This window comes from Callospermophilus lateralis, chromosome 17, assembly GCF_048772815.1.
Source record: "Callospermophilus lateralis isolate mCalLat2 chromosome 17, mCalLat2.hap1, whole genome shotgun sequence".
NCBI classification, from domain to species: domain Eukaryota; kingdom Metazoa; phylum Chordata; class Mammalia; order Rodentia; family Sciuridae; genus Callospermophilus; species Callospermophilus lateralis.
Window position 1 is genome coordinate 26,049,877 of NC_135321.1, and position 26,142 is coordinate 26,076,018.

The 26,142-nt window shown below is 34.3% G+C and overlaps 1 protein-coding gene across 6 annotated transcripts in view; it reads left to right on the forward strand.

Annotated features, from left to right (window-relative positions):
- Nucleotides 1-26,142, forward strand: part of Pias2 (protein inhibitor of activated STAT 2) — a 95,544-nt gene that overhangs the window by 13,280 nt on the left and 56,122 nt on the right. For 5 of the 6 annotated variants that reach the window (XM_076837164.2, XM_076837165.2, XM_076837160.2 and 2 more), the window contains exons 2-4: nucleotides 2,540-2,647; nucleotides 12,494-12,968; nucleotides 22,246-22,330. In XM_076837164.2, the coding sequence (XP_076693279.1) occupies nucleotides 2,540-2,647; nucleotides 12,494-12,968; nucleotides 22,246-22,330 (668 nt within the window). The remainder of the gene's footprint in view (nucleotides 1-2,539; nucleotides 2,648-12,493; nucleotides 12,969-22,245; nucleotides 22,331-26,142) is intronic. The other variant, XM_076837162.2, reaches the window with a different exon arrangement.

Below are 26,142 nucleotides of genomic sequence, written 5' to 3' on the forward strand. Positions count from 1 at the left end.
TTTGTTTGTTTATTTCTATGTGGTGCTGAGGGTCAAACACAGTGCCTAGCCCCTTCATATACATTCTTGAATTTATGGTATGAAGTTGTTAATCTTTAATTTTGTAGTACTGTGTAAGTAATATCCCCTTTATCTTTTTTTTTTAATGCCTTCTTATTTTAGCTAAAACTTCGCAAATTTTGAAGACTTTGGAGAATAATTTGCTTTGATTATATTCTTTAGTGTATCCTTTTCCCATTTCATTGGTTTCTCTTTATTTTTTTATGATTCTTATTTTCTAATAAGTTGAATGCCTTTTATTAGCTTCAACATTTTAGTATAGACTGACTTTTTTTTAAAATTTTTTTTATGGTGCTGAGGATTGAACCCATGGCCTTGTGTGTGGGAGGGAAGCACTCTACCAACTGAGCTATATCCCCTTAGTATAGACTTTTAAGACCAAAGATGTTTTAATATTGCTTTCTCTGCATCACCCAAGTTTTGATGTGTAGTACTTTCCCTTGCACTTTTCTATTTTTTCCCTATGAATTCTTATTTTTTTTTTAATATTTATTTTTTAGTTTTCGGCGGACACAAAATCTCTGTTTGTATGTGGTGCTGAGGATCGAACCCGGGCCGCACACATGCCAGGCGAGCACGCTACCGCTTGAACCACATCCCCAGCCCCCTGAATTCTTATTTAAAAATTTAATTTCCAAGCATAGGGAGTTCCTCTAGTGAATTGTTATTGATTTATGCACACAGCATTGTGGCCAGGCAGCATGGTCTATATGATACCATTTCTTTGAAATCTGTTGAGACAATGTGGTTAATTTTTACAATTTTTTTTTGTTTGTTGTTTTTGATACCTGAATTGAACTCAGACACTCAACCGCTGAGTTACATCCCCAGCCCATTTTTGTATTTTATTTAAAGACAGGGTCTCCCTGAGTTGCTTTTAGTGCCTTGCTAAGTTGCTGGGGCTGGCTTTGAACTCAGGCATGATCTTCCTGCCTCAGCCTCCTTAGTTGCTGGGATTATAAGCATGCTCCTCCACGCCTGGCTAATTTATATAATTTTTGTTAGTAATTTAATTATGTCGCTAAAACCTTATATCATTGTTTTTTAGAGTTATGTTCATTTTCTATTAATTGTTTTACTCAGTTTTGTCTTACAGTTCTAGCAACAGATAAAAATGCTTTGTTATTAGAACATGAAAGTTTAAATCTATTCTATTTTCCTGCTGAATTGAAACATTTTTGTTGTTGTTGTTACTCGAGATTGGACCCAGGGTACTTAACTGCTGAGCCACATTCCCAGCTCTTTTTAGTATTTTATTTAGAGACAGGGTCTGAGTTTCTTAGGGCCTTACTGAGTTGATGAGGCTGGCTTCGAATTCAGGATCCTACTGCCTCAGCCTCCCAAGCTGCTGGAATTATGAGTGTATGTGTCCCTATGCCCAGCCTGAAAGTTTTACTCTGTATAATAAATATGTACCTAGGAATGGTTTTGATTTAAATACTGGTGTTATTAATTAATATATCTAGATTATATGTCTTTTGGGCAGTTAATTTTGTCTGATTTTGAAAATTCTCTCTCTGTACATTTGTGTTCTTTTATTTTGATCATGTGTCTTGTGAATATCATGCTATTGAATTAAAAAAAATTAACTGTCCAGATACTCTTGGTCTTTGTAATTTTATTTTATGAAGATAATTGTCAGTTCATTTACAGTTTCAAGAAATAGTAGAGGCATCCCATGTACTCTTTATCCAGTGTCCCTGGTTGGTGATATCTTGCAAAACTGCAGTACAGTGTTAAAATCAGGATATTGGCATTGACAGGATGAAGATACTGGTTTTTATCTGCTTAAGAATCCCTCATAGTATATTTTCGCCACATGTGTTTGCCTTCAACACACTACCCCTCAACCCCTACTTTCTGGGAAACATGAATCAATCTGTTCATTTTGGTGATTTTTGTCTTTTCAAGAATGTTACATAGGCTGGGTATGGTGGCCCATGCCTATAACCCCAGTGACTTGAGAGGCTGAGGCAAGAGGATCACGAGTTCAAAGCCAGCCTCAGCAAAAGCTGAGGTGTTAAGTAACTCGGTGAGATCCTGTCTCTAAATAAAAATCCAAAAAAGAGCTAGGGATGTGGCTTACTGGTTAAGCGCCCTTGAGTTCAATACCTGGACCAAAACAAACAAAAAGAATGTTACATAAATTGAATCATATAGTATGTACCTTTTTGATTTCACTCTTTTCATTCAGCAGAATTCTCTGGAAATTCTTCTGGGCTGTTCTGTGTAAAAGGTTGTCCCTTTTTATTGCTGAGTTGTATTCAGTTGTATGAATTTACTACTATCCATCTGTTGTTGAAAGACAGAATCTGAGTTTATAGTTTTTTGCTTAGTTATCAATAAAGGTTTTGTTCATAGGGTTTTCTAATTTTTTTTAAACTTTAATTTCTCTGGGATAAATGCCTACGAGTGCAATTACTGCATCTTTTGATTGTTTTATGTGTAGATTTTAAAGAACTTGATAAATGTTTTCCAGAGTTGCTGTACCATTTTCATCCCTACCAGCAATATATGGAGTGATCCAGTTTCTCTACATCCTTGCCAGCATTTGGTGTTATCACTGTTTTTCATTTTAACCATTCTGGTAGGTATATAAGTGGTAACTTAGTGAGGTTTTAATTTGCATTTCCCTAAAGGCTAATGATGTTAAACATTTTTTATTGTGCATATTTGCCATCTCTATATCCCCATTGATGAAATGTCTCTGCATGTCTTTTGTCCTTTTAAAATATTTTAAATTTTTTTTTCTGTTGTATTCTGAGAATATCAATATATTCTAGATATTAGTCTTTGTCAAGTATGTAGTTTGCAAATGTCTTCTGAGCCTCTTGACTGCCTTTTCATTCTTTTAAAGGGGTCTTTTGCAGAGTACAAGTTTTAATTTTGATACAGCCCAATATATCTTTTTTCCCTGTTATTAATCATAGTGCCAAGTCGAAGAACTCTGCATAGACCTACATCTTAAAGATTTCCCATTAAAATTTTTTTTGTAGTTTTATTTTTACTTTTGTCTGCAATCCACTTAGAGTTAATTTTTGTAGAAGTTAGGAGACTTAGATGGTAGTTTGTTTTAAATCTATAGATGTTGTTTTTAGTATCATTTGTTGAAAGCCATCTTTATACATTTGATACCTTTGTCAAAATTATTTAGGCATATCTGAGTAGTTCTATTTCTGGACTTTCTATTTTGTTCCACTGGGCTATGTATCTGTCTTTTCCTTAATATTACACAGCCTGATTACTGTAGTTAAATTACAAAATAATACATGGACTGGTCTCCCCACTGGGTCTTGTGCCCCCTACCACTGAGCCACATCACTAGCACTTTTTTTTTTTTTTAATATTAGTTGTTGATGGACCTTTATTTGTATATGGTGCTGAGAATTGAATCTAGTGCCTCACACATGCTAAGCAAGTGCTCTACCACCGAACCATAACCCTAGCCCCTTACCAGTACTTTTTAAAATTTTGAGACAGGGTCTTGTCAAGTCTTTGGGGGCCTCACTAAGTTGCTGAGGTTGGTCTCAAACTTGTGGTCCTTCTGCCTCAGTCTCCTAAGTCACTGGGATTGCCAGTGTTCACGACCATACCCAATTCTTACTGGGGTTTGGATAGGTACTATGTTAAACCTGTGTATCAATTTGGGGAGGACTGATATCTTAACTGTGTTAACTAATCATGAAATTATGTTTTTGCTTTCCCACAGCCTCTTGACATTGTCTTGAAATTTTTCTTAAATAAATTTTTTGGGGGGTTTAGGGGGAGGTACCGGGAAATGAACTGAGGGCCACTTAACCAGTCCAAGATGAAGAATACATGTTTTTGGTTCTTAGATTTCTTTCACCAGTGTTTTGTAGTTTTTAGCATACAAGTTCGATACATATTTGTTAGATTTTTACATTATGTATTTTATTTTCTTTGGAGTGATTGTAAATGGGTTATGTTTTTAACCTGTTTTTTACTCATGTTCACTGTTTGTTTATAAAGATGTAATGTTGTGGTTGGTGTTTGTTTTGTGTTCTGTCACCTTGCTGAACTCACTTATTAGTTCTAGGAGTCATTTTGTAGATTTGATGGGATTTTCTACATAGGCAGTCATACCATCTGTAAATAGTTTTACTTTTTTCCTTTCCAACTTGTTAGACCTTTTATTTCCTTTTGTTATTTTACTAGAACTTTTAGCACTATATTGAATAAGTGCCTCATTCCCAACATTAATTATGGGGGGAAAGCAGTTAATTTCACCATTAACTGGTAGGAGAGCTAGGTTTGGGGTTTTTTGTATTGTTTTGTTTTGGCGTTAATACTGTTGATGAAGTTGAGGAAGTTCCTTTCCACTTCTATTTTTCTGAGAGTTTTTGATAATGAGTAGTTGCTGAATTTGTCAACTGCTTTTTTTTTTTTTTTTGCATTGATTGATTTGATCATAGAACTTCTCTTTTTTTTTTAGCTGTTAATATCATGTACTTTGTTGATTTCAAACAGTGAGCCAGCCTTTTCATCCCTGGCATAAATCCTTCTTGGTCACATGAATAATTCTTTTAAAACATTGCTGAATTTTATTTACTAATATTTTGTTAAGGGTTTAAGCATCTGTATTTATGAGAGATATTGATGTGTAGTTTTATTTTTTTGTACTGTTTTCTTGCTTTGGTCTTAGAGTAATACTAGATCCACAAAATGAATTTGGAAGTGTTCTTCAGCTCTTTTTTTTTGTATTATTTATAGATATTATGTAGAACTAGGGTTCATTCTTTCTTTGATAGAATTCGTACAATCACTTGGGGGTGAGTATTTCTCATAGGGGTTTTAAAATTGTGAATTTTAAATTTCCTTAATTACAAGTTAGAAGTGTATTTAAAGGATCTGTTTTAAAAACAGTGTTTGGTAGTTTGTGTTTTTCAGGGAATTGGTTCATTTTATCTGTATTGTCTATTTAAATGGGTATAGAGTTGTTCTTCATATTCCTGTATTATCTTTTATTTATTTATTTTTTTTAGTTGTAGTTGGACACAATAATTTTATTTTACTTATTTATTTTTATGTGGTGCTGAGGATTGAACCCAGCACCTCACATGTGCTAGGTGAGTGCTCTACCGCTAAGCCATGACCCTACCCCCCTGTATTATCTTTTTGAAGTTTGCTTTTCTGTAGATATTCCTAATCTTGTTCTTTTATTAGACAGTCTATTTCTTTTGATTTGTTGGGGTTATTAACTTTTATGCATTTACTTTTACTCATTCATTTTATTTTGTGCTATCTTACTTTGTGTTTTGTCTTTGTTTTCACATGTATTGTTGTTTTTCTTTCCTCATTGCCTTGCTTTTCCTGCTTTACTAGTGGTGAAATTATGTTTTTGCTTTCCCACAGCTCCTTGATGTTGTCTTGAAATTTCTCTTAATTTTTTTTTTTTTTGTAGGGGAAGATACCGGTAAATGAACTCAGGGGGCACTTAGCCACATTCCCAGCCCTTTTTATATTTTATTTGGAATGTGGGTCTTGCTAAATGCTTAGGGCTCTTAAGTTGCTGAGGCTGGCTCTGAACTTGTGATCCACCTGCCCCAGCATCCCCAGCCTCTGAGATTACAGGCATGTACCACCACACCTCACTTCTCTTAAAAGTTTGATGTATGTCAGTCTAAAATTTTTCTTTTCTTACCTATAGAAACTGTTTACCACCCTACCAGTTTACATTGTTTCCCAGAATTTTCGTTCTTTCTGCAGTCTCATTGTATTCTATTTTATACAATACTTGTTTAGGCTAAATGCTCTCCCAGGTTTGTCATTTTCTTTGCTCTTCATGGACCTTTCCCCTTCTGTACCTGCCCTAATCTTCACTTCCTAGGGCCTTAGACATGCTTGGTAGATACTTTCCTGCTGAGCTATATTTGCTTCCCCATCATTCTGTTATCTTAATATGCATTTTTCTTGCTTATTCTGGTTCAGCATTGGTGGGCTTTTTGTTTTACCTGCTGTTTGTTAGGTGTGCTTTTCTCCTGGGAACTTTTCCATCAGCTCTGTCCTGTGCTTTGGAATGTTTTTCCTTAGATATTCCATGGGCATTTTGTTAACTCTCTATTTACTCCATTACCTTTTCACTGTGATCTTTTTCCTGTTAAATTACAAATTCTTTCTCTTTTGCTTCCCCTGCTTTATTCATTCATCACCACTTGGTCTATTTTATAAATATGTATATATAAATAATTATATATATATATATATATATATATAATTATTCTAAGTTTGGCCTGTTATGCTCTCCAACTACTAAGTCATTCATTGAAATTTTACTGGGGCTAGGGATGTGGCTCAAGCGGTAGCGTGCTCGCCTGGCATGCGTGCTGCCCAGGTTCGATCCTCAGCACCACATACAGACAAAGATGTTGTGTCCGCCAAAAACTGAAAAATAAATATTAAAATTCTCTCTCTCTCTCTCCCTCTCTCCCTCTCTTTCTCACTCTCTCTCACTCTTTCTTAAAAAAAAAAAAGAAAAAAAAAGAAATTTTGCTGATTTTGTTTTTGTACTGGGGATGAACCCAGAGGTGCTTTGCCATTGAGCTACATCTGTAGTCCATTTTATATTCTATTTTGAGATAGGGTGTCGATAAATTGTTTAGGGCCTGCTAAATTGCTGAGACTGGACTCGAATTTGCAATCCTCCTGCCTTAGCCTCCCATGTCTCTGGGATTATAGGCATACACCACCATGCCTGGCAATAAAATTGATTTTAAAATAATACGAAACCTAAGACAGTATTTAACAGAAGAATTTTGTTGGTTTAATGCTAATGATTCTAATTTTCAGTGGATTCTTTGTATTTCCAATGTAAAGAGTCCTATTGTTTGTAAATGTGAGTTTATAAACTTTTTATTGATTTGTTGTATTATTTAGGATTTTTGGAATAATGTTGAGTGACAAAACAATGTACATTTTAAAGGCCTTGACTTTATGACAGTGTTTCTTTGGCAGGGAGGGATTGAACCAGGGGCACTTAACCACTGAGCCACATCCCCCAGCCCTTTTTAATTTTTTATTTTGAGACCAGACCTTGCTAAATTGCTGAGACTGGCCTTGAACTCATAATCCTCCTGCCTGAGCCTCCCAAGCTGAGGAGGCATGTGCCATCACACCCATCTTAACGTTTCATTTTTAATTGGATATTTGCTATTGATTGATACCATTTATCATGTTAACAGTTTCCTACTATAGCTGTTTGAGAGGTTTATTAGGAATGAATAAAATTTTATAAAACATCCTTCTAACATTTATCTAAATAATTCTGTGACTCTTTCTTGAATCAATGCATCTTTTTGTTTGTTTCCCTAACCATTATCTAAGGATGATCAGTGAGCTTTTAAAAGTACTGTTATGAGCAAAGTTTATTATATATTTAATGTTTGAATCCAATGTAGTTATTATTTTTTGTTGTTATACTTGTTTGTTTTTGATGCTTTTTTCAAATCTTGGGCTAGTGGGATCTCATTCTAGATGTTTTCTTTGTTGTTCTGATGAGATCCCGGTAGTCTTGGATAAATTTCTTTTTTTCTGGTGTGATAAAATGGTTTAGGTTGATCTTGTATGCATTTCCTACCCCACATCTCTAATCCAGCATTTCCCCTAAGGAGCCTGCGTTCCTTTAATGGGAAATGCTACTTAAACCACAATCTTCTCACACCACTCACCACCTTTAAACAAACTGTCATTTTTTAAATTTAAGTCTAGACTACTTTGAGATTTATAGAAAAGCCTGGAATGTAGTACAGAGTCACTATATGACAGGTACCTAGTTTCCCCTGTTTAAGCAAACTTTTAACTATGCTTACATTCTTACATTTCCAGAGAGAATTCCTCATGTACTCAACACTGAACTTCAGTAGTGATCAATTCCTCTTTTTTTCATGTAGGTGTTTACCTACTTACTTTCTACAAATTAGTCAAAAGAAAATCTGATATTTTGTACTACTAGACTTTAAGGATAGGAATTTTACCCTGTCCAGCTTGCTCTTGCTAGGCAAGTTCTCTGCCACTGACCTAAACCCGATGCTCTGGGTAGAGATCATCTAAACCAAGTACTTTACTCAATTTATGTTAATTGTTCATATATTCCTCAGACATACTGTATTGGTATACTTCAGAAAACATTGTTGATGTGTTAATATTGGTTTATAAATTATACCATATTCATAAATGAAGGTGTTTATTGTTTTAATATTGTAATAGAATAAGTAGTAGTTGTATAATTTATCACCTTCCCTCAATAGTTCCCCCTCCCCCCATACTATAGCAGTGTGTTAGTTAACTTTCCCTTGCAGTGATAAAATACGTGGGATAATCAGTTTATAAGGAGAAAATATTTATTTTGGTTCACAGTTTCTGAGGTTTCAGTCCATATTCACTTGGCCCCATTACTTTGGGCCCTTGGTGAGGCGGAACATTGTAGGGGGAGGGCACATTGTGGAACAGAGTTGTTTTATATATGGCAGACTGGGAGCTAAGAGAGGAAGGGGCCAGGGTTCCTTTATCCCCTTTGGGGGCCTGCTCCCAGTGACCTAATTTCTTTCTACTAAGTACCACCTCTTAAAGGTTTCATCACCTCTCACATGCTAGTGACCAGCCTCAATACATGGCCTGTGGGCGACATTTAAGATCCATACCTAATAAGTGGACACTTTATGGTCTATTTTGGGAAATGAGAAAGAGTAGTGCATTAGGTCCATTGTTTCATCAGGCTTTGCCTGAAACTTTGGTTGGATGAGGTAAACACCACTGCTGAAATTTTAATATCATTAGTTTGCATAGTTTTAAAATTTGGTGTTCAATGTTTTTCTCTTTGTCTTCTAACAAGTATTTTGTATTTTGACTCTTAGACTTGAATTCTGTTGGGCAGTTTAGGAAACAATTTCATAATTTTCTTGGAAACTGATAGAATTCATTCACTAAACTGCCTTGTTTGGTAAATGTGTTTGAATGTGTATCGTTGAATGTGTATCGAGGGGGGCAGATACTACTACATCTTTTTGACTTGGATGGAGTAATTTATAGTTTTTATAGTTCTCTAGGAAATTGCTTTTGGCTATGGCTTTAAGTTGTTAGGACATAGTTGCATAAAGTTCTCTTAAATAAATTTTTGTAGTATTTGTGATCTTTATGAGCCTTTTCTTATTTTGAACTGTATTTGTTAGCTTTCCCTTTTGGGGGCCTGATTTTTTTTTTTTTTTTTTTTTTTTAATAGACTGCATTTTGTTTTCTCGTTCATATTTTTTGCTTTATTTAATTCTTTACTTTTGTGGTTTGTTTTGTTATTGGTTATTTGTTTTCTTGACTGTTATTTTTTTCTCTTTTTGGTACCTAGGATTGAACCCAGGCAGCTTTACCACTGAGCCACATCCCCAGCCCTTTTAAAATATGTTATTTAGAGAATGGGTCTCATTGAGTTACTTAGGGCCTTGCTAAATTGCTGAGACTGGCTTTGAACTTGTAATCCTCCTGCCTCCACCTCCGGAGCCGCCAGGAGTACACGTGTTAAATCTTTATTGTATAGTAAAAGAAGCATTTAGGAGATGTTTTCCAAGGTTTATAGATTTTTGAAAAGTAGTATGTTCTTTTTTGTTTCTTTTAATAGCTGAATTTTGGTTTTGATTTTGTTACACTGGAAGCTACTGTAATCATTGTTACGTAGAGACTGATTTAAGGACCCTCAAGTAAAAGGGAACTTGATTATATGGAAAATATGATTTTACCAGTAATAAAAGCCAGGAATTGGACCTCCCACACTCTCTGAAATGGCTAGTGATTAAAAATTGCTATATCATTTGATGACTTTTGCGTGGTCACGCATTTGACATGTTGACTATGTTAGTCTTGTCTTTATTTTTTCTTATATATAAAAATGTACTATTTTAACATAGCTAAAATATGTAATAATAATATTATTTTTTCAGTTTCCCTTGGTAGCCTCTCTGGCGCCCATATTATACATCACTGCAGATGGGATATTTGCAAAATAGTTGTATTGATTTTACCACTGTTTCTTACTTATTTCAGACTGTTTTTTTTTTGTTTGTTTGTTTTTTCTATCTCATGTTTAAAGTTGAAGAGTAGTGTCGGAAATATTTTTATTCATTGATGACATGTAATTATTCTATTTTCCTACTTAATGTGGGTTATTTTGTGTGTGAATATGCCTTCATGAATGTAATGTTTCAATTACATAATCTTCCAGTTTTAAGCATTTTTATAATTTTGTGTTTATAAAATATGGTAAAGAAGCAGGGTTGATTATTATAAGTTTTAGTCTTAATTTACATTAGTTTTTTATTTAGAATTCAGATAATGTATCACATGTGTGTACACATATTCTGGTGATTGAACACTGAGCTTCTTATGTGCTAAGCAGGCACAATGCCATTTTTTTTTTTTAAATTTTTAAAATATTTTTTAGTTTTTCGGCGGACACAGCATCTTTGTTTGTATGTGATATTGAAGATCGAATCCGGGCCGCACGCATACCAGGCGAGCGTGCTACCGCTTGATTCACATCCCCAGCCCCAAGCACAATGCCATTGAACTACACCCCAGCCCTGTGTCTCATGCCATATTCCTCTGTAGAGTACATAGAAGTTGTTACTGAAGTATTGGAAATCATACTTTGAGAACATTTGAGAGATGGCAGAGTGGAGTAGAAAAAATTCACTTTAAAAAATAAATAGACTAAAGTTAATAGACATCAGAGATTAGTAGAGAATAGTAGCTGAAATCAGTTCTTGGTACTATTCATAGCAGGTTAATTTCGCCCCTCTGTGGTTTTTAATGATCCTTCCTACTAAGCATACCCGTTCACTGGAGGAAGAATTTGAAGCTTGGTTCAGAGATTATGTAAGTGCTAAATAAAGAAGAAGAGGTTTTTATTGTTGCTTTAGTTTATTTGGTTGCAATAGGGATTGAACCCAGGATCTTGCACGACAGGCAAGTATTCTACCACTCAGCTACATCCCCAGACCTTTTTATTTTTGAGACATGGTCTTGTTAAATAGCTAAATGGCCTTGACAAACTTGAGTTCCTTCTGCTTTAGCCTCCCAAGTAGCGAGGATTACAGGTATATGCTGTTGTAATTAAATGGAAATTGAAGACCAGAGAAATGAAATGTTTTTCCCAAGGTCCTAAGTCTTGGTGTCAGGGTTTGACCTACAGCTACTAACTTGCTGGACTGAAGTTTTCTATAGCGGTTCATTGACTCTGAAAACCATTATCTTTGATTGTGTTTTTGGCATTACTTTATCTTTGCAGCATTTTGTAAATGCAGAGACTTTTCATCTGCTGTTCAGAATTATGTGATATTATAAATCTTTTCCTTTGTGTACGTAATCTCCAATTATTTGAGGGGATAAGACCCCAAGTTGTCCAGAAAACGAATACCAGGCTGCTTAGGTTTGAGCCTCACTGATTAGGATGCATGGAGAAACCTCAAGTCACAGTAAGAAAAGGGTCTTCTGTGAGTAGGTTTCTGAAAGGATTTTGGTCAGCTCCAGGTCTTCCTCTCTCTCGCTAGATGGTGGATGTGTGATTTTGGTAAATCTGACCCATGTGGTTTACCTTTAAATTCAGAATCAACTCAAAAATCACAATAGCAGAATTCATGAGGCAGCAGGTGATTAAAAGTATTCATTAGATTTTGTTGAATAAATAGAAGGTGAGATGTAAAACAGGAACTGCCTTTATTTTACACCCAAAAATAAGTCAGTAGAGTGAGGTGGAGGGTAATCTTGTCCTTTAGTTGACTCTCCATTTTCAAAAGTATTTTTCTCATTTCAATATCCAGCTAGGATTTTTAATAAGTTTAAAAGTTTGATTGGCAAGTAAAATGGAAATGATTTTTAGCTTTAATATTTTAAAATATCAGTTTCTTATTATATTGTCTGTTCCCTAATATTTGAGTTGGGGTAAAAAAAATTCATTGGGTTTTGGATCATAATTATATGACTGGATTTTATAAATTTACCAAGTAGCACCAGAAGTTACACATGTAACCACATCTAATTTTTTGCTAGGTTAATTAGTGATAACTTTGTAACAACACAAATATTAGGCTTACTTTTGTAAAAGAACATTTCCATTGGTTATAGAATTCATAATAAAGCAAATATGGATTTAATTAGTGCATAATCGAATAACGAAGAGGTTAATAGACACTAGTAGATTAGATTACCAGAGTTAAGAGTTTAATAAGGTATAATTTAATGATGTAATTTGAATCATTTTTATGGGAGATGGTTTTATGAATATTAGTGATTCTAAGTTGGTATGTGAAAAATGCTGATTACTAGCATGTGTCAATTGATAGAGAAAAAATCAGATTTTATAGTATATTTTAGGTGGGATTTTTATGTTTGGAGATGACTATTGGCTTATCTTTTTTCTCTTTCTTTTTAGAATATGGTTTCTAGTTTTAGGGTTTCTGAACTACAAGTGTTACTAGGCTTTGCTGGACGGAATAAAAGTGGACGCAAACATGACCTCCTAATGAGGGCACTGCATTTATTGAAGAGTGGCTGCAGCCCTGCGGTTCAGATTAAAATCCGAGAATTGTATAGACGTCGATATCCTCGGACTCTTGAAGGACTTTCTGATTTATCCACAATCAAATCATCGGTTTTTAATTTGGATGGTAGCTCATCACCTGTAGAACCTGACTTGGCTGTGGCTGGAATCCACTCATTGCCTTCCACTTCAGTTACACCTCACTCACCGTCCTCTCCTGTTGGTTCTGTGCTACTTCAAGATACTAAGCCCACATTTGAGATGCAGCAACCATCTCCTCCGATTCCTCCTGTCCATCCTGATGTGCAGTTAAAAAACCTGCCCTTTTATGATGTCCTTGATGTTCTCATCAAGCCCACAAGTTTAGGTAAGTGTCTTTCTGGACAAGAAAGTAAACAAAACAAGAGGCCTTCAACTATTATTTAGTGATTTGTTGTTAATATTACAAAATTGAGACATTAATGTCAAACGTTTAAATGTATGGGTAAAAAAAATATGGTAACACCATATGATAAAAAAAAATATGGTAACTATAACTGAAATCTGACATAACTATTATTTTAGTGTTCTTGTTTCCCAATTTTTTCATTGTGATAAACTACATATAAAATCTACAGTCTTGACCATTTGTAAATGTACAGTTTAGTTGTATTAAGTACATTAGTAATCTTGTGCAGCTATCACCAGCAACCATATTCAGTACACTTCAGCTTGTAAAACATAAAACTGTACTCATTAAATAATAACTCACCATTCCTCTTTTCCCCAGCTCTTGGCAGCCACCATTCTGCTTTTTTCTGGTTTTTTTGGAGTGGGGTGGGGTGGGGTGGGGGTGGGAATTGAACCAGAGCCTTATGCTTGCTAAGTACATGCTTTACCAATAAGCTATACCCTGAACCCCAGCCATTCTACTTTATCTCTGATTTTGACTAGTCACTTTATATAAATGGACTCCTGCAATATTTGTCTTCCTATAACTAGCTTATTTCATTTAATGTGTCCTCTGGGTTCTTCCATGTTGTAGTGTATGTCAGAATTTTCTTCCTTTTTAAGGCTAATACTATAACTTTTATTTTGTATTTTTTTGATACAGAGAATTGAACCCAGGGGCACTTAACCACTGAGCCACATTCCTAATCCCCAGTCCTTTTTTTTGGCGGGTGGTGAGTACCAGGGATTAAACACGGGGGCACTCAACTGCGGAGCCAAATCCCCAGCCCTATTTTGTATTTTATTTAGAGATGGCATCTCGCTGAGTTGCGTCACTTTTGCCATTGCTGAGGCTGGCTTTGAACTCACGATCCTCCTGTCCCAGTTTCCCAAGCCACTGGAAACTACTGTGCCTGGCTCCTATTTATTTTTTATTTTGAGACAGGTCTAAGTAGCCTAGGACTTCACTAAATTGCTGAGAGGTTGATCTCAAACTTGGTATCCTCCTGCTTCAGCCTCTAGATTATAGGGATTATAGGTGTACATTACCACACCTGGCTATAGTACTATCACTTTTTAAATGCCCCACTTCATTACCTGCCACTCAGTCTTACTGCTTTGAGATGACTACTTTAGTTGATGTTGTAATGTTCACTTCCATTAACCACATTTTGCTTATCCACTAATGGATACTTCAGTTGCTTGTAATTTTGAACTATTGTGAATAATGCTTCTATGAATGTGAATTTACAAAAATAAAAATCTCTTTGAGACATTCCTTTGAATTGTCTGGTTATATACGAAAAAATAGAATTGCTGTATCACATGATAATTCTTTAATTTTTTGAGGAAATTGCCATGCTATTTTCCACAGCAGCTGCACCATTTTATATTTCTACCACCAATGCACAGGGGTTTAGTCTACATCCTTGTTAACATTTCTTTTTCCTTTTTTTTTTTTTTTTAATAATTGCCATCCTAAGCTGGCATCTTACTTTTATTTGCATTTTTGTAATGATTATGATGTCAAGCTTCTTCATATGCTTATCTACCATTTGTAGTTTTTTGGAGAAATATCTTTCAGGTCCTTTGCTCATTTTGAACTAGGTTGTTGTTTGTTTTTGAGTTTTAGGAGTTCTGTTTGTATTCTGGATATATACAGATATCAGATATATGATTTGCAAATATTTTATCACATTCTATGGATTACTGTTTTTTGTCTTTGATGCAAAATTTAAAACATTTTCATGATGTTCAATTCATCTACTTTTTATTTTGTTGCCTATGTCTTTGATGTCAGATCCAAGAAATCATTGCCAAATCTCATGTCTTGAAGATTTTGCCTTATGTTTTTCTCCTTTAGGTTTTACTGGGCTGATTCATTTTGAATTAATTTTTATATGTAACATTAGGTAAGGTCCACTTACTTTCTTCCGTGTGTGTATATTTAGTTTTCCCAAAATAATTTGTTTAAGAGACTACCTTCTTTCCTCTCAATGAACTTGGCAGACTTGTCAAAATTTTTGACATAATGTAAAAAAGCTTTATTTTTATTTATTTATTTTTTAGTTGTACCAGGTGTAAACCCAGAGAGGCTTCATCACTGAGCTACATCCCCAACCCTTTTTATGTTTTTTTGTTGTTGTTTTTTTAAATTTTGAAATGGGCTCTCACTAAATTGCTCAGTCTGGCTTTGAACTTGTAATCTTTCTCACTCAGCCTCCCAAGTTGCTGGGATTACAGGCGTGTGCCACCAGGCTTGGCATCAGATGTTTTATTTCTGGGTTTTGTATTCCGTTGGTCCAAGTGTCTGTCTTCTTGTCAATACTAAACTGTTTGTATTACTATAGCTTTACAGTAAGTTTTGAAATCATGAAGTGTGAGTTTTGTAACTTTGTGATCTTTCAAGATTGCTTTGAGTATTCAGGGTTCCTTGATATGCTGAAAGCATTTTAGAACAGGGTTTTCTTTTTATGGAAAAATCTCACTGGGATTTTGAGATAGATTGCATTTGAATTGTGTTTGGTGGTATTGGAATCTTTATGATATTGTGTTCCAGTCCATGAATGTGGAGTGTGTTTTCATTTGTGTATATTACCTTTAGTTTCAGCATGGTTTGTGTTTTTTGTCATGTAAGTCTTTCACCTCTGTAGTATTATGAAGTATTTTTTCTAATGCAAATATAAATGGATTTTTTTTCATAACTTTCCTTTCATATTGCTCATTGTTAGAATATAGCAGTGTAACTGATTTGTGTGTCGACTTTGTATATTGCTACTTTTCTGTATTTATTTATTCTTGTAGCTTTTTAAAAATGTGTGTGGGTTTACTAAATAAAAGATAATATCAGTGAACAGAGATCATTTTGCTTCTTTCCAAATTGTATGCCTTTCATTTCTTTTTCTTGCCTAATTTCTCTGGCTAGAATTTCCTCATACATTCTTCTTATAGCTTAGGAGTCATTGTTCTGTGTAAATGAGAACAGATGTAGATCTCTTGTCTGTGATTTTATGTTTTGATATGTTTACGAAAAACTAAGTTTCTGTTTAGTTTTAAACTGCTTTCCTAAAAACAAAAAAATACCTTTTTCATAATTATTTTTTTCCCAAAGTAACACATGGAGTTTGACACAAGTCTAATGTCAATAACTGCTCAGAAAATTTGAGGAATTTTATCATAGTTCTGAAAGTTGCTACACATGACTAACAATTTTTCCAGCTTTTTGACTTCTATGTTTCCAGAGCATAATTTTAGTGCGTAATGAAATTATTTATGTAGTCATTGGACTCATTGATGACATAAACTGGGAAAAAGCATTTTATGATTAATTTGGAAGATTGTTTTCTATCCTGGGATAACTTTTTAGTTTTAAATTGTTTGAAAACTTAAATTTATGTCAATGTGCTTTTTCCCCTTTTAGTATTAGTATACAGGGTTTCTTGGTAGTGGTTACAATAGAAGGTATTTCAGAAACATATATGATTGTCTAGAAAGAAGACTGGGGGATAAAAGAAGATGCAGCAGTGTCTTTTCTCTAATAACAGTAATGGTGCTCCAATGGTGAACTCTGGAAAGACCTCATGCTTTTCTTTCTTTATTTTTTGGCATTGTTCAGAAATAGAAATAGGAATTTAAAATAATTTCTTAAATTAACCTCAGTAAGGTTAAAGGAAAGTAGTAGACTGTATAAATTTAATAAAACATGCATTTTGGGCATATAGATAAATTTTTTGTTTGGCTTATGTAAAATAATGGCTGGGGATATTTTGTGTTGAAGAGTGGCTAAGAATACTCTACATTTTGCTTATAGTTAAACTTAGGATGCAAGAAATGCACACACACAACCTCCTGTCCCCCCAAAACCAAAACCTGTATGTTTTTTTTATAATTCCTATCCAGCATTATTTTCTTACCTTATCTTCCCTAAAGAGACATTGAAGGGATTCTCTTAATTATAGTATATCATTATGTCAGATTGATAAAAAAATGAGCTATTTTCTCTTAAGTTGGGTTTGGTGGTGCACACCTATGATCCTAGGTACGTGGGAGGATCACCTGAACATGAGTTCCAGACCAGCCTGGGCAACATGGTGAGACACTGTTTCAAGGGTTTAAAAAAATTATTATTTAGACTTTGAGGTAGACAGTAAAATACCATGTGGTTTGTGTCATGGTTTGAATATGGGCAGCAAACACCCCCCCACCCCCCCACCCCCCCGTCCTTGGTAGTGTTCATGTGCTGAAGGATTGTTCCTCAAGATGGTATTATGGACCTTTGGAAGCTGGGTCCTTAGGTCATAGTGGGTCATGCCCCAGAAGGGGATTCCAAGACTCATGCCATCCTCTTCCTGTTTTCTTTTCTGGCCATGAGGTGAGTACTTTTACTCTCACTTCCAGTCTGCCCCCCAACCCCCAGGCCCAAAACTGCGGGGCCTATGATTTGTGGACTAGAGCCTTCAAAACTGTGAGCCAGGATAAATCTTTTTTCTTTGTAAGTTAATTATCAGGTATTTCATTATAATAACATGAAACGGATTCATAATTTGCCAAAGAAAAATTGAAAAATTTTCTGATGTTTCTAATGATAACATTTAATTGAATATTTTTAGTGGTGTTATAATTTCTGCAGCAGTTAACGTAAATTCAGAAGTTTCCTTAATTTTTAATAGTTTGGTTTTGTAGTTTTGAAAATACTTATGAAAATATTTAAACATTGGTATGAAATAACTTGTTGACATTTGGGAATGAGAATCAAGAAAGATTCTCAGGTGCACGTTTCAAATCACATACTCCTTCTTTTGCAGTGCTGGTTGTTGATCCCAGGGCCTCCTGCAGAAAGCTTGTGTTCTTGACATTCTCAGGCCAGGCTGTACAGACTTGATTTATACACAGAGAATTAGTTCATTACTAGGATTTTGTTGTTTGTGGTACCAGGAGTTGAGCGCAGAGCTCATGCATGCTACACAGGTGCTCTGCATTGAGCCATATCCCCGACCCTTTTTATTTTTTATTTTTTTTGAGATGGGGTAAGCTAAGCTTCCCAGACTGGCCTCAAACTTACAATCCTCCTGCTTTAGGCTCTCAAGTTGCTGGAATTACAGACGTGCACTACTGTGCCATCTTTGTTTTTGTTATTGTTTTTGTATATCAATTAAGGTGCTGTGCTTATCAGTAGCCAACTTAGCAAGATCCTGTCTTAAAAAAATAAAACGGCAACAACAACAAAATACGAGTATATTCTCTTTAAGAATATACATTATTATATAGTTTTGCAGTTTGGAGTGATATATGTTCAAAATAGTAAAATTAAATAACCTGGCATTTAAAATGATGAATTGTGGTATCTAGAAAACATGGGTGTCTAGTATATTAAAGTTTATTGTAGCCAGTTTTGCTATTAAGAAATGTTTAAGGGGCTGGGGTTGTGGCTCATTGGCAGAGTTCTTGCTTAGCACATGCAAGGCGCTGGGTTCGATCCTCAGCACTACATAAAAATAAATAAATAAAATGAAGGTATTGTGTCCAACTACAACTAAAAAATGTATTTAAAAAAGAGAAATGTTTAATTTTCTAATCAAAAAGCAAACTAACAAAAATCTTTTCTCTGTTTTTCTCCCTTAAGTAGCTATTTCTCATTTGCTCTCAGAGGCACTTTTTCTCTTCAATTTTAATTTTTAAAGATAATTTAATATGAATCCTTTTTAAAAGTTTAGGTATATATTATCTAGACAAAAGAACAGATTTAAAAACCTGTTAAATTGGAAGAAAAGGTTTAAGGGCTGTGCAACGAAATATTGTGGCTATATGAGGAAAATAAAATCTACATTATGACAGGTTATTGAAAAAGGAAAGGATTTGAATAAGCTATATTTAATTCACATCCTTGAGTTATGATGGTTTTTCCCTCTGTGGGTTTTTTTGTTTTGTTTTGTTTTGGTTTTGGTACTGGGGATTGAACCCAGTGGTACTTAACCACTGAGCTTCATCTCCAGCCCTTTTTTATATTTTATTTATAAACAGGGTCTCTCTGGGTTGCTTAGGGCCTCTGTAAATTGCTGAGGCTGGCTTTGAACTTGCAATCCTCCTGAGCCTCAGCCTCAGAAGCTGCTGGGATCCCTCTGTTTTTAATTAAAAGCATTCAAGAAGTTCATTGGATTAAACAAAGAGGAATGAAGGGAAGGGACGGGGAATGAGACTAGGAAAGACAGTAGAATGAATTGAACATAATTTTCCTATGTTCGTATATAAATATACAATCAGTACAACACGCCACATCACGTATAACCACAAGAATGGGAAGTTATACTCCATGTATGTACAATATGTAAAAATAACTGTACTGTTATAACTGTATTGTCATGTATATCTAAAAAGAACAAATTAAAAACGTGAGAAAAAAAAATAAAACCATTCATGGGATCTTGCAGAATTGATTTTCCTGATCTCAAAGTTTAGAAAATAGAAAATAAATTGAATTGTATATCATGCATGCTCTACTTTATGTTCTGCTTTTCTTTCTCATGATCTGTATTACAATTCAGTTCATAGATTTACCTTATGGTAAGTTTAGCATGCTTTTGGCTGCTATTGTCATGAAATCTAAAAATTGTCAGCATCAATGCAAATCAGATTTTATTCACATGCACTATTTTTTGTTGTTGTAAATTCCTGGAGTCCAGTTATGATAGATGTATAGTGAAGAAATAGATCCATTTTTTTCATAGACCATGAGGTAATAATCTGGATTGAAAATTTAGTAGCAAAGAAATGATAGATAAAAAAATAAGATAAAAATGAAAGCTAAAATGCATATTTTATTGAAAGGCACAATAAGGATAATGTCTGTTCTGATATAAACTGCTCACATTAAGTTGAAGGTTAACAAGTTGTATGTGTATGTGTCATATGCTGATTGAAAATATTATGATTTCAAATGTTAAGTTTCTTGATTTGTGGGAATTTTTATGGGTAGGTTAACTGTAGTCATCCAGATGGGGCCTCAACTACCGGCATATATCATGGGGAATTCACTGAGGATGTTGTGCCCAGCTTTGCAGGTGTAGATACGTACTTATTTATTTATTTATTTATTTTTGCTATTGTTATATCTTTATGTCTATAATGCCATTACTTTTGCTTTAAATAGTTAACAATATCTTTTTTAATTTTTAGAGCGGTTGTACCAGGAATTGAACTCCAGAGCACTCAACCGATGAGCCACATCCCCAGCCCTATTTTGTGTTTTATTTAGAGACAGGGTCTCACTGAGTTGCCTAGTGTCTCCTTATTCTCCTTTCTCAGCCTACCAAGCCCTTGGGATTACAGGGGTGCGCCACCGTGCCCAGCTAACAACAAATTCTTATAGCTTTTGTTTACCTTAAAAGTTATTTCACTCTGTTTTGGAAAGATACTGAATTTTTGTTGTTTCTTTTTACCACTTTGTTTTAGTTTTTTTGGGGAACTGGGGTTTAAACCCAGAGGGATCATCGAGCTACATTCCCAGCTCTTTTTATTTTTACTTTAAGATAAGGTCTTGCTAAATTACTTAGGGCCTCGCTCAGTTGCTCAGACTGGCCTTGAACTTGGGGGTCCTCCTACCTCAGCCTCCTGAGCTGTTTGGATTACCACGCCAGGCTCTTTTCACCACTTTAGAGATGTCTTGTGTCTTGCATTCCTTCTGATGAGAAATAGCTGTTATTTGTAGAATGTTCTTGTTCTTTGCCTGTTTTTAAGATTTTATGGTCATTGATTTTTAGTAGTTTGATTTTTGTGATGTGACTAGGTAGTTTTGTTTGTATTATTTTGCTTGGGGTTTGATTTGAAATCAAGTCATTTTCCTCCTTCAAAATTATGAATTATTCTTTAATTTTCCAAGTGTTTTGTTTGTTTGTTGTTCAGTCTTCCATTTTTGCTTTCTAAATGCTTTATTTGTATGTAGATCTTTTGAGGTTTCTGGCTGGAGAGACTGGGTGCTCAGGCCATTAACTAAGATAGGAAATGCAGTGTATGATCACTTGTAGTCTCAAAATAAGTTATTGAATTTTACAACTAAAAGAGGTCATTGGTCATCTTAGCCAAGAGTAAGAGTGAAAAGTTGGGATTCATACAAGAAAGAAAGGATGAAGTAAGAATTTAAGAAAGGAAGAGACTTAAAAGATTGTGCTTGTGTCTTTGTGTTTTATGCCCCATAATTGTGAGGTAGCCTAAAATTGTTTCATTTTTAAGCCTTCAACATAAATAGCATCCGTTTTTCCCCACTTTTTTTAAGAGTAATCTGAGAAAATACCAATCACTTTATGATGATATCTAGGGAGCATAATTGCTATAGCATACTGCTTATGTTTTGTCTCAGTTTATATTTTTCTTGGGTTAATATGACTTACAGTTAAGCCCTCTGATGTTGAATATTCAATTGGCATCTTATTTATTCTCATGTTCTAGGAAAATTTTGCCCAGATATACACAAGGGGCTGTTTGTCCATTTTTAGGTTGTACTGTAATCAATACTTGTTGGGAAGCAGAAGACTTAAAATTTCTGTAATAGCTTTTTTAATTTGTTTTGTTTTAATGGATACTAGAATATCAATGGATAATTCATCACTATTAATCTGTTACACAAATATGTCATGAATCCAACTAGTATGTATAATTATAATGTACCAGTAAAACATTTAAAAAATCTGTTGCAGAACTTTGTGAAGTCATAAATACACTTCAGCTTTTCATATTAGAATTAAGAAGAATGAATTCAGTAGGTAATTTGTAAGCAAATAATTAATACATAATTATTACATAACTTAGAAGTTGTGAGATTTAAATTTTTCAGAAATACTAAATATAAAGCACTGAATACAAAGCACAACAAAGAAATACAAAATACACTTAGATAGAGTTCCCCCAGGGGACAGTTTACTTCCTGAGACTTTTATTAGATGGTACTATAGGAAGGATGAAGTGTAATCTTAAAGGATTTTGTTATTTTTAATAGTATATTACAATTTGTGTTTTAGAATAAAGATTAAGTGCTTAAAATAATTAAAAACAAGTTGAAGTGACTCCTCAAAATTCTAAGATCAGTACAGTTTAGTAATTTCTTGGTCACTAAATTCTTGATTACTTATAATTTTCATTTCAAACATTTCAGAATTTTTCAGGTTATTACAGGTGCTGACATCCTTTGATTTGTTATTGAAATATTCTTTCTTTTTCCCCAGTTCAAAGCAGTATTCAGCGATTTCAAGAGAAGTTTTTTATTTTTGCTTTGACACCTCAACAAGTTAGAGAGATATGCATATCAAGGTAAGAGGAATGCTTGGAGTATGTTTCTCCTTGAATGTTGTATATTGGTCTTTTAGGGCTGCCATAACAAAGGGCTGCACAGAGAGGCTGGCTTAAATAGCAGAAATTTGTTTCTCAAAATTCTTGAGGCTTCTGTTCAAGAGCAAGGTGTTGACAGGTTTGGTTTCTTCTAAAGCCTTTCATTTTAGCTTACCCATTTTGCTGTATCTCCTTACATGACCTTTTCTTTGTACCAGGTATATGCCTGGAGTCTTTTCCTTTTAACACCAGCCCTGTTGGTTTAGGGACCCACCCTTAAGACTTCATTTAACCTTAATTGCCTCTTTTAAAAAATCTTGTCTTCAAATGCTCACATTGGTAGGGCTTCAGCATGACAATTTTGTGGATATACTGTCCAGTTCATAAGTGTTGGACTATTTCTCTTTTAAGCAAGGGGAGTATACTTTGAAAATTAATCAAATATTTAATAAATACTCTATTAGAAATAATTTTAACTTTTGAATTGAAACCTCACTCTTTTAAATTGTTTAAGTCATATTTGGCAACACATGTTTTTCCTGTTTTGTCAGTGCTGGGAATCAGACACAGTGCCTTTTACATATAGGCAAGCATCTCACCACTGAACTACACCCCTAACTGCGCAGCAATTTTTTAAATGAAAAATATTTTCCAAATATTAAACATAAAAATTTGTGATAAAAGCCCAAAGGTAGGATGACCATCAATTTCATAATATCAAACTGAAGCATTTTTTAAAGTAAAGTGGGCATAATTAATATTTATTTTTCAATAAGAACAAAAACCTTAAAGTTTAGAGCAAAGTAAGCAAAAAAAAAAATACTGACCAAAAAATTACTTGAAATCCAAAAGCAATTAGAAAAGTACTGTTAACCCTTGCCTATTTTGGAAAATAGAATCTTAAAAGTACACATTTGTAAAGAGTAAATGAACTAAGAGATGTAAAAGGAAAGAAAAGGTAATTTGTAGGGTAAACTTTTCAAATTAAACATAATCATCTTGAAAACTGGAAGCCATGTGTAGCCATTCTTATTTGTAGCCATTGATGAAGCAGAAGCGGCCAAAATGAAGTTCAACCCTTTGTTCAAAGGTGTCTTAATGCCTCTTCCCATGTTCATCGGATGATTATCTTCTTCCCTCCTTCCTGAGAGCTGAGGCAGGAGCACAAGCACATCTTTTGATCTATGTGCAATCAAAGGGATAATGAAGTTCAGGTTGTGTGAGGACACTGTAAAGGCTAGCAGATTGGCAAAGTAGTTTGGATTTATAGGAACAAACTTGTCATGTGCGTTGAATGTGGCGATGGGGAAAGGCTAATGGCACGAGAGCTGTCCATGTAGGCATTCACCCCAGCATGGTCATTATCACCAGAATAAAACTGGACAAAGACCGCAAAAAGATCCTGAAATGGAAAGTCAAATCTTGCTAAATAGGAAAGGAAAAGGGCAAATATAAGGAAAAAACAGTTGAGAAGATACAGGAGAGAAATATAAAGTTATCTTTTACAATTTCCAAGCTGCTAAAATGAAAAAATATATATAATTTTTTGGTGTTAATAATAACTTCTTTATATAAGGTGCTATAGTTTAGTAACTTTGGGGGGAAAGTCTATATTTAACATAATTTTATAAGTTTTTTATAGCCGAATGTTGCCATCTTTAATCTGTAAGCTGCATATTAAGTCTCCCTAGGTGGTGGATTCAGATTTATGGACCTTAAACTCTTAAATATGGAGTATCTTGAAAATGGACTGTTGTTACGTAGAAGACTCTGGGACACAACTTTAGATTCTTTGACTAATTATATCATTTTTATTAAAATTATGTGTCTCAACAAAATTCTCAATGATTTTATAATCTGTCCCTGGAAAGTTTGAGGTCCCAAAGAGTAGTGCACACATAGAAAGGGTAACTTGTAGGGATCTTAGGGGACATTTAATAAATGAACTAACAAAATAGACAGAAATCATATTTTATATCATTAGTTCTTAATTTTGTTTTCTTTTGATAAGCTCTTAGGAGCAGCGTTAAGTGTTCATTAGGTATAAGATGTTTTATATGACATGATCCTTTTCTACCAAGTTTAGTGCAAATTGTAAGAGGAAATCAGCTCATTTTCATAAAGTGTTTGATGCAAGGTGTCATATGAAAAGAACCTGCTTAGTAATGACAGATGAGCTGATTTATAGGAGGGAGAAGATAACTGTTACCTGTGGTAACAGTCTGGGAAAACTTGACTGAGATGTTGGTTGGCTTTGAATAAAGGAGATTAGAGTAAGAGATTTAGAGGTTCATACTTCAAGGTAAATTTTTTTAAGCAAATGAAGTGAGGAACACTTGCAAACTGTGCTATTTTAAACGTGTGGGAGAATTTGCTTTAAGTACATAAATATGTAAGTAAACATATCACTTAAAACTCTAGCTGCTTCTGGAGAAGGGAACTAGATAGCTGGGAGCAGAAAGAATTATGGGGACTCTTTATATCTTTCTTGTATACATTTGGTGTTTGGATTATGTGAATATGTTAACTAAAAAGAAATGGATGACTAATTTTGTTTTTTTTTTTAATACTTATTTTTTAGTTGTAGTTGGACACAATACCTTTATTTTATTTATTTTTTCTTATGTGGTGGCTGAGGATCGAGCCCAGGGCCTTGCACATGCTAGGTGAGCGCCCTACCGCCGAGCCACAACCTCAACCCATGAATGACTAATTTTAAACTGAAAGTATTAATCGTGTTCTGTAGATACATGGTGGTGATAGTTGCTCGATATGAATGTACTTATTGCAACAGACCTGCACTTTTTTTTTTTTTTTAATTTTTTAGTTGTAGTTGGACACAACACCTTTTATTTATTTATTTATTTATATGTGATGCTGAGGTTTGAACCCAGGGCCTTGCATGTTCTAGGCGAACACTCTGCGACTGAGCCACAACCCCAGCCCACCAGACCTGCACTCTTAAGAATGATTATAATGGAAAAATTATTTTTTAATTGTATATTTAACCCTAATATAAAATTTTTTTTAAAAGTAGTGGCTGTTTACAATCCCCCCTCAAAAGATAAAGACCACATGTAAATTACAAAGCCTAACCTTTTCAGAGCTACATAGTAAATCGGTAAAAATCCCCTTAGTGCTGCCTATAATTTCAGGATTCTGAAGGCTGAGGCAGGAGGATTGCAAGTTCAAGGCCAGCCTCAGTAACTTAGTGAAACTGTCTCAAAATAGAAAAAATAAAGGCTTTGGGATGTAGCTCAATATTGGGATAAATCTCCAGTTTCCAACCCCCCCTGCAAAAAAAAAATCCGTATAATAAATGGAAGTGAAAGTTTGCTGCCTATTACCAAGCTTTAATAATTATCAATGTTTTGGCTGTCTATATCTGACTCCCTCCTTCCTTTTTTTCCTGAAGCATTTAAAGCAGATCACAGGTATTATATAATTTAATCCAAAAATATTTCAAGATTCAGCTCTAATTTTGAACATAATCACTGAAATTAATAATTCATTAATACAGATAATACCCAGTCCATATTCATGTTTGCTCAATTGTTTTAGTTTTCAAACAAAGTTCATATATTACTTTTGACTTTAATGTTGATACAATAATATTAACTAAACTGTAGACTACATATTTTGCTAATTTTTCAACTAATGAACCCTGTTTCTAGATCTCATTTTAAATTACATTTAATTGTGATATCATCTTATTTTCTTTTTTTTTTTTTTAAAGAGAGAGAGAGAGAATTTTTTTAATGTTTATTTTTTTTTAGTTTTCGCCGGACACAACA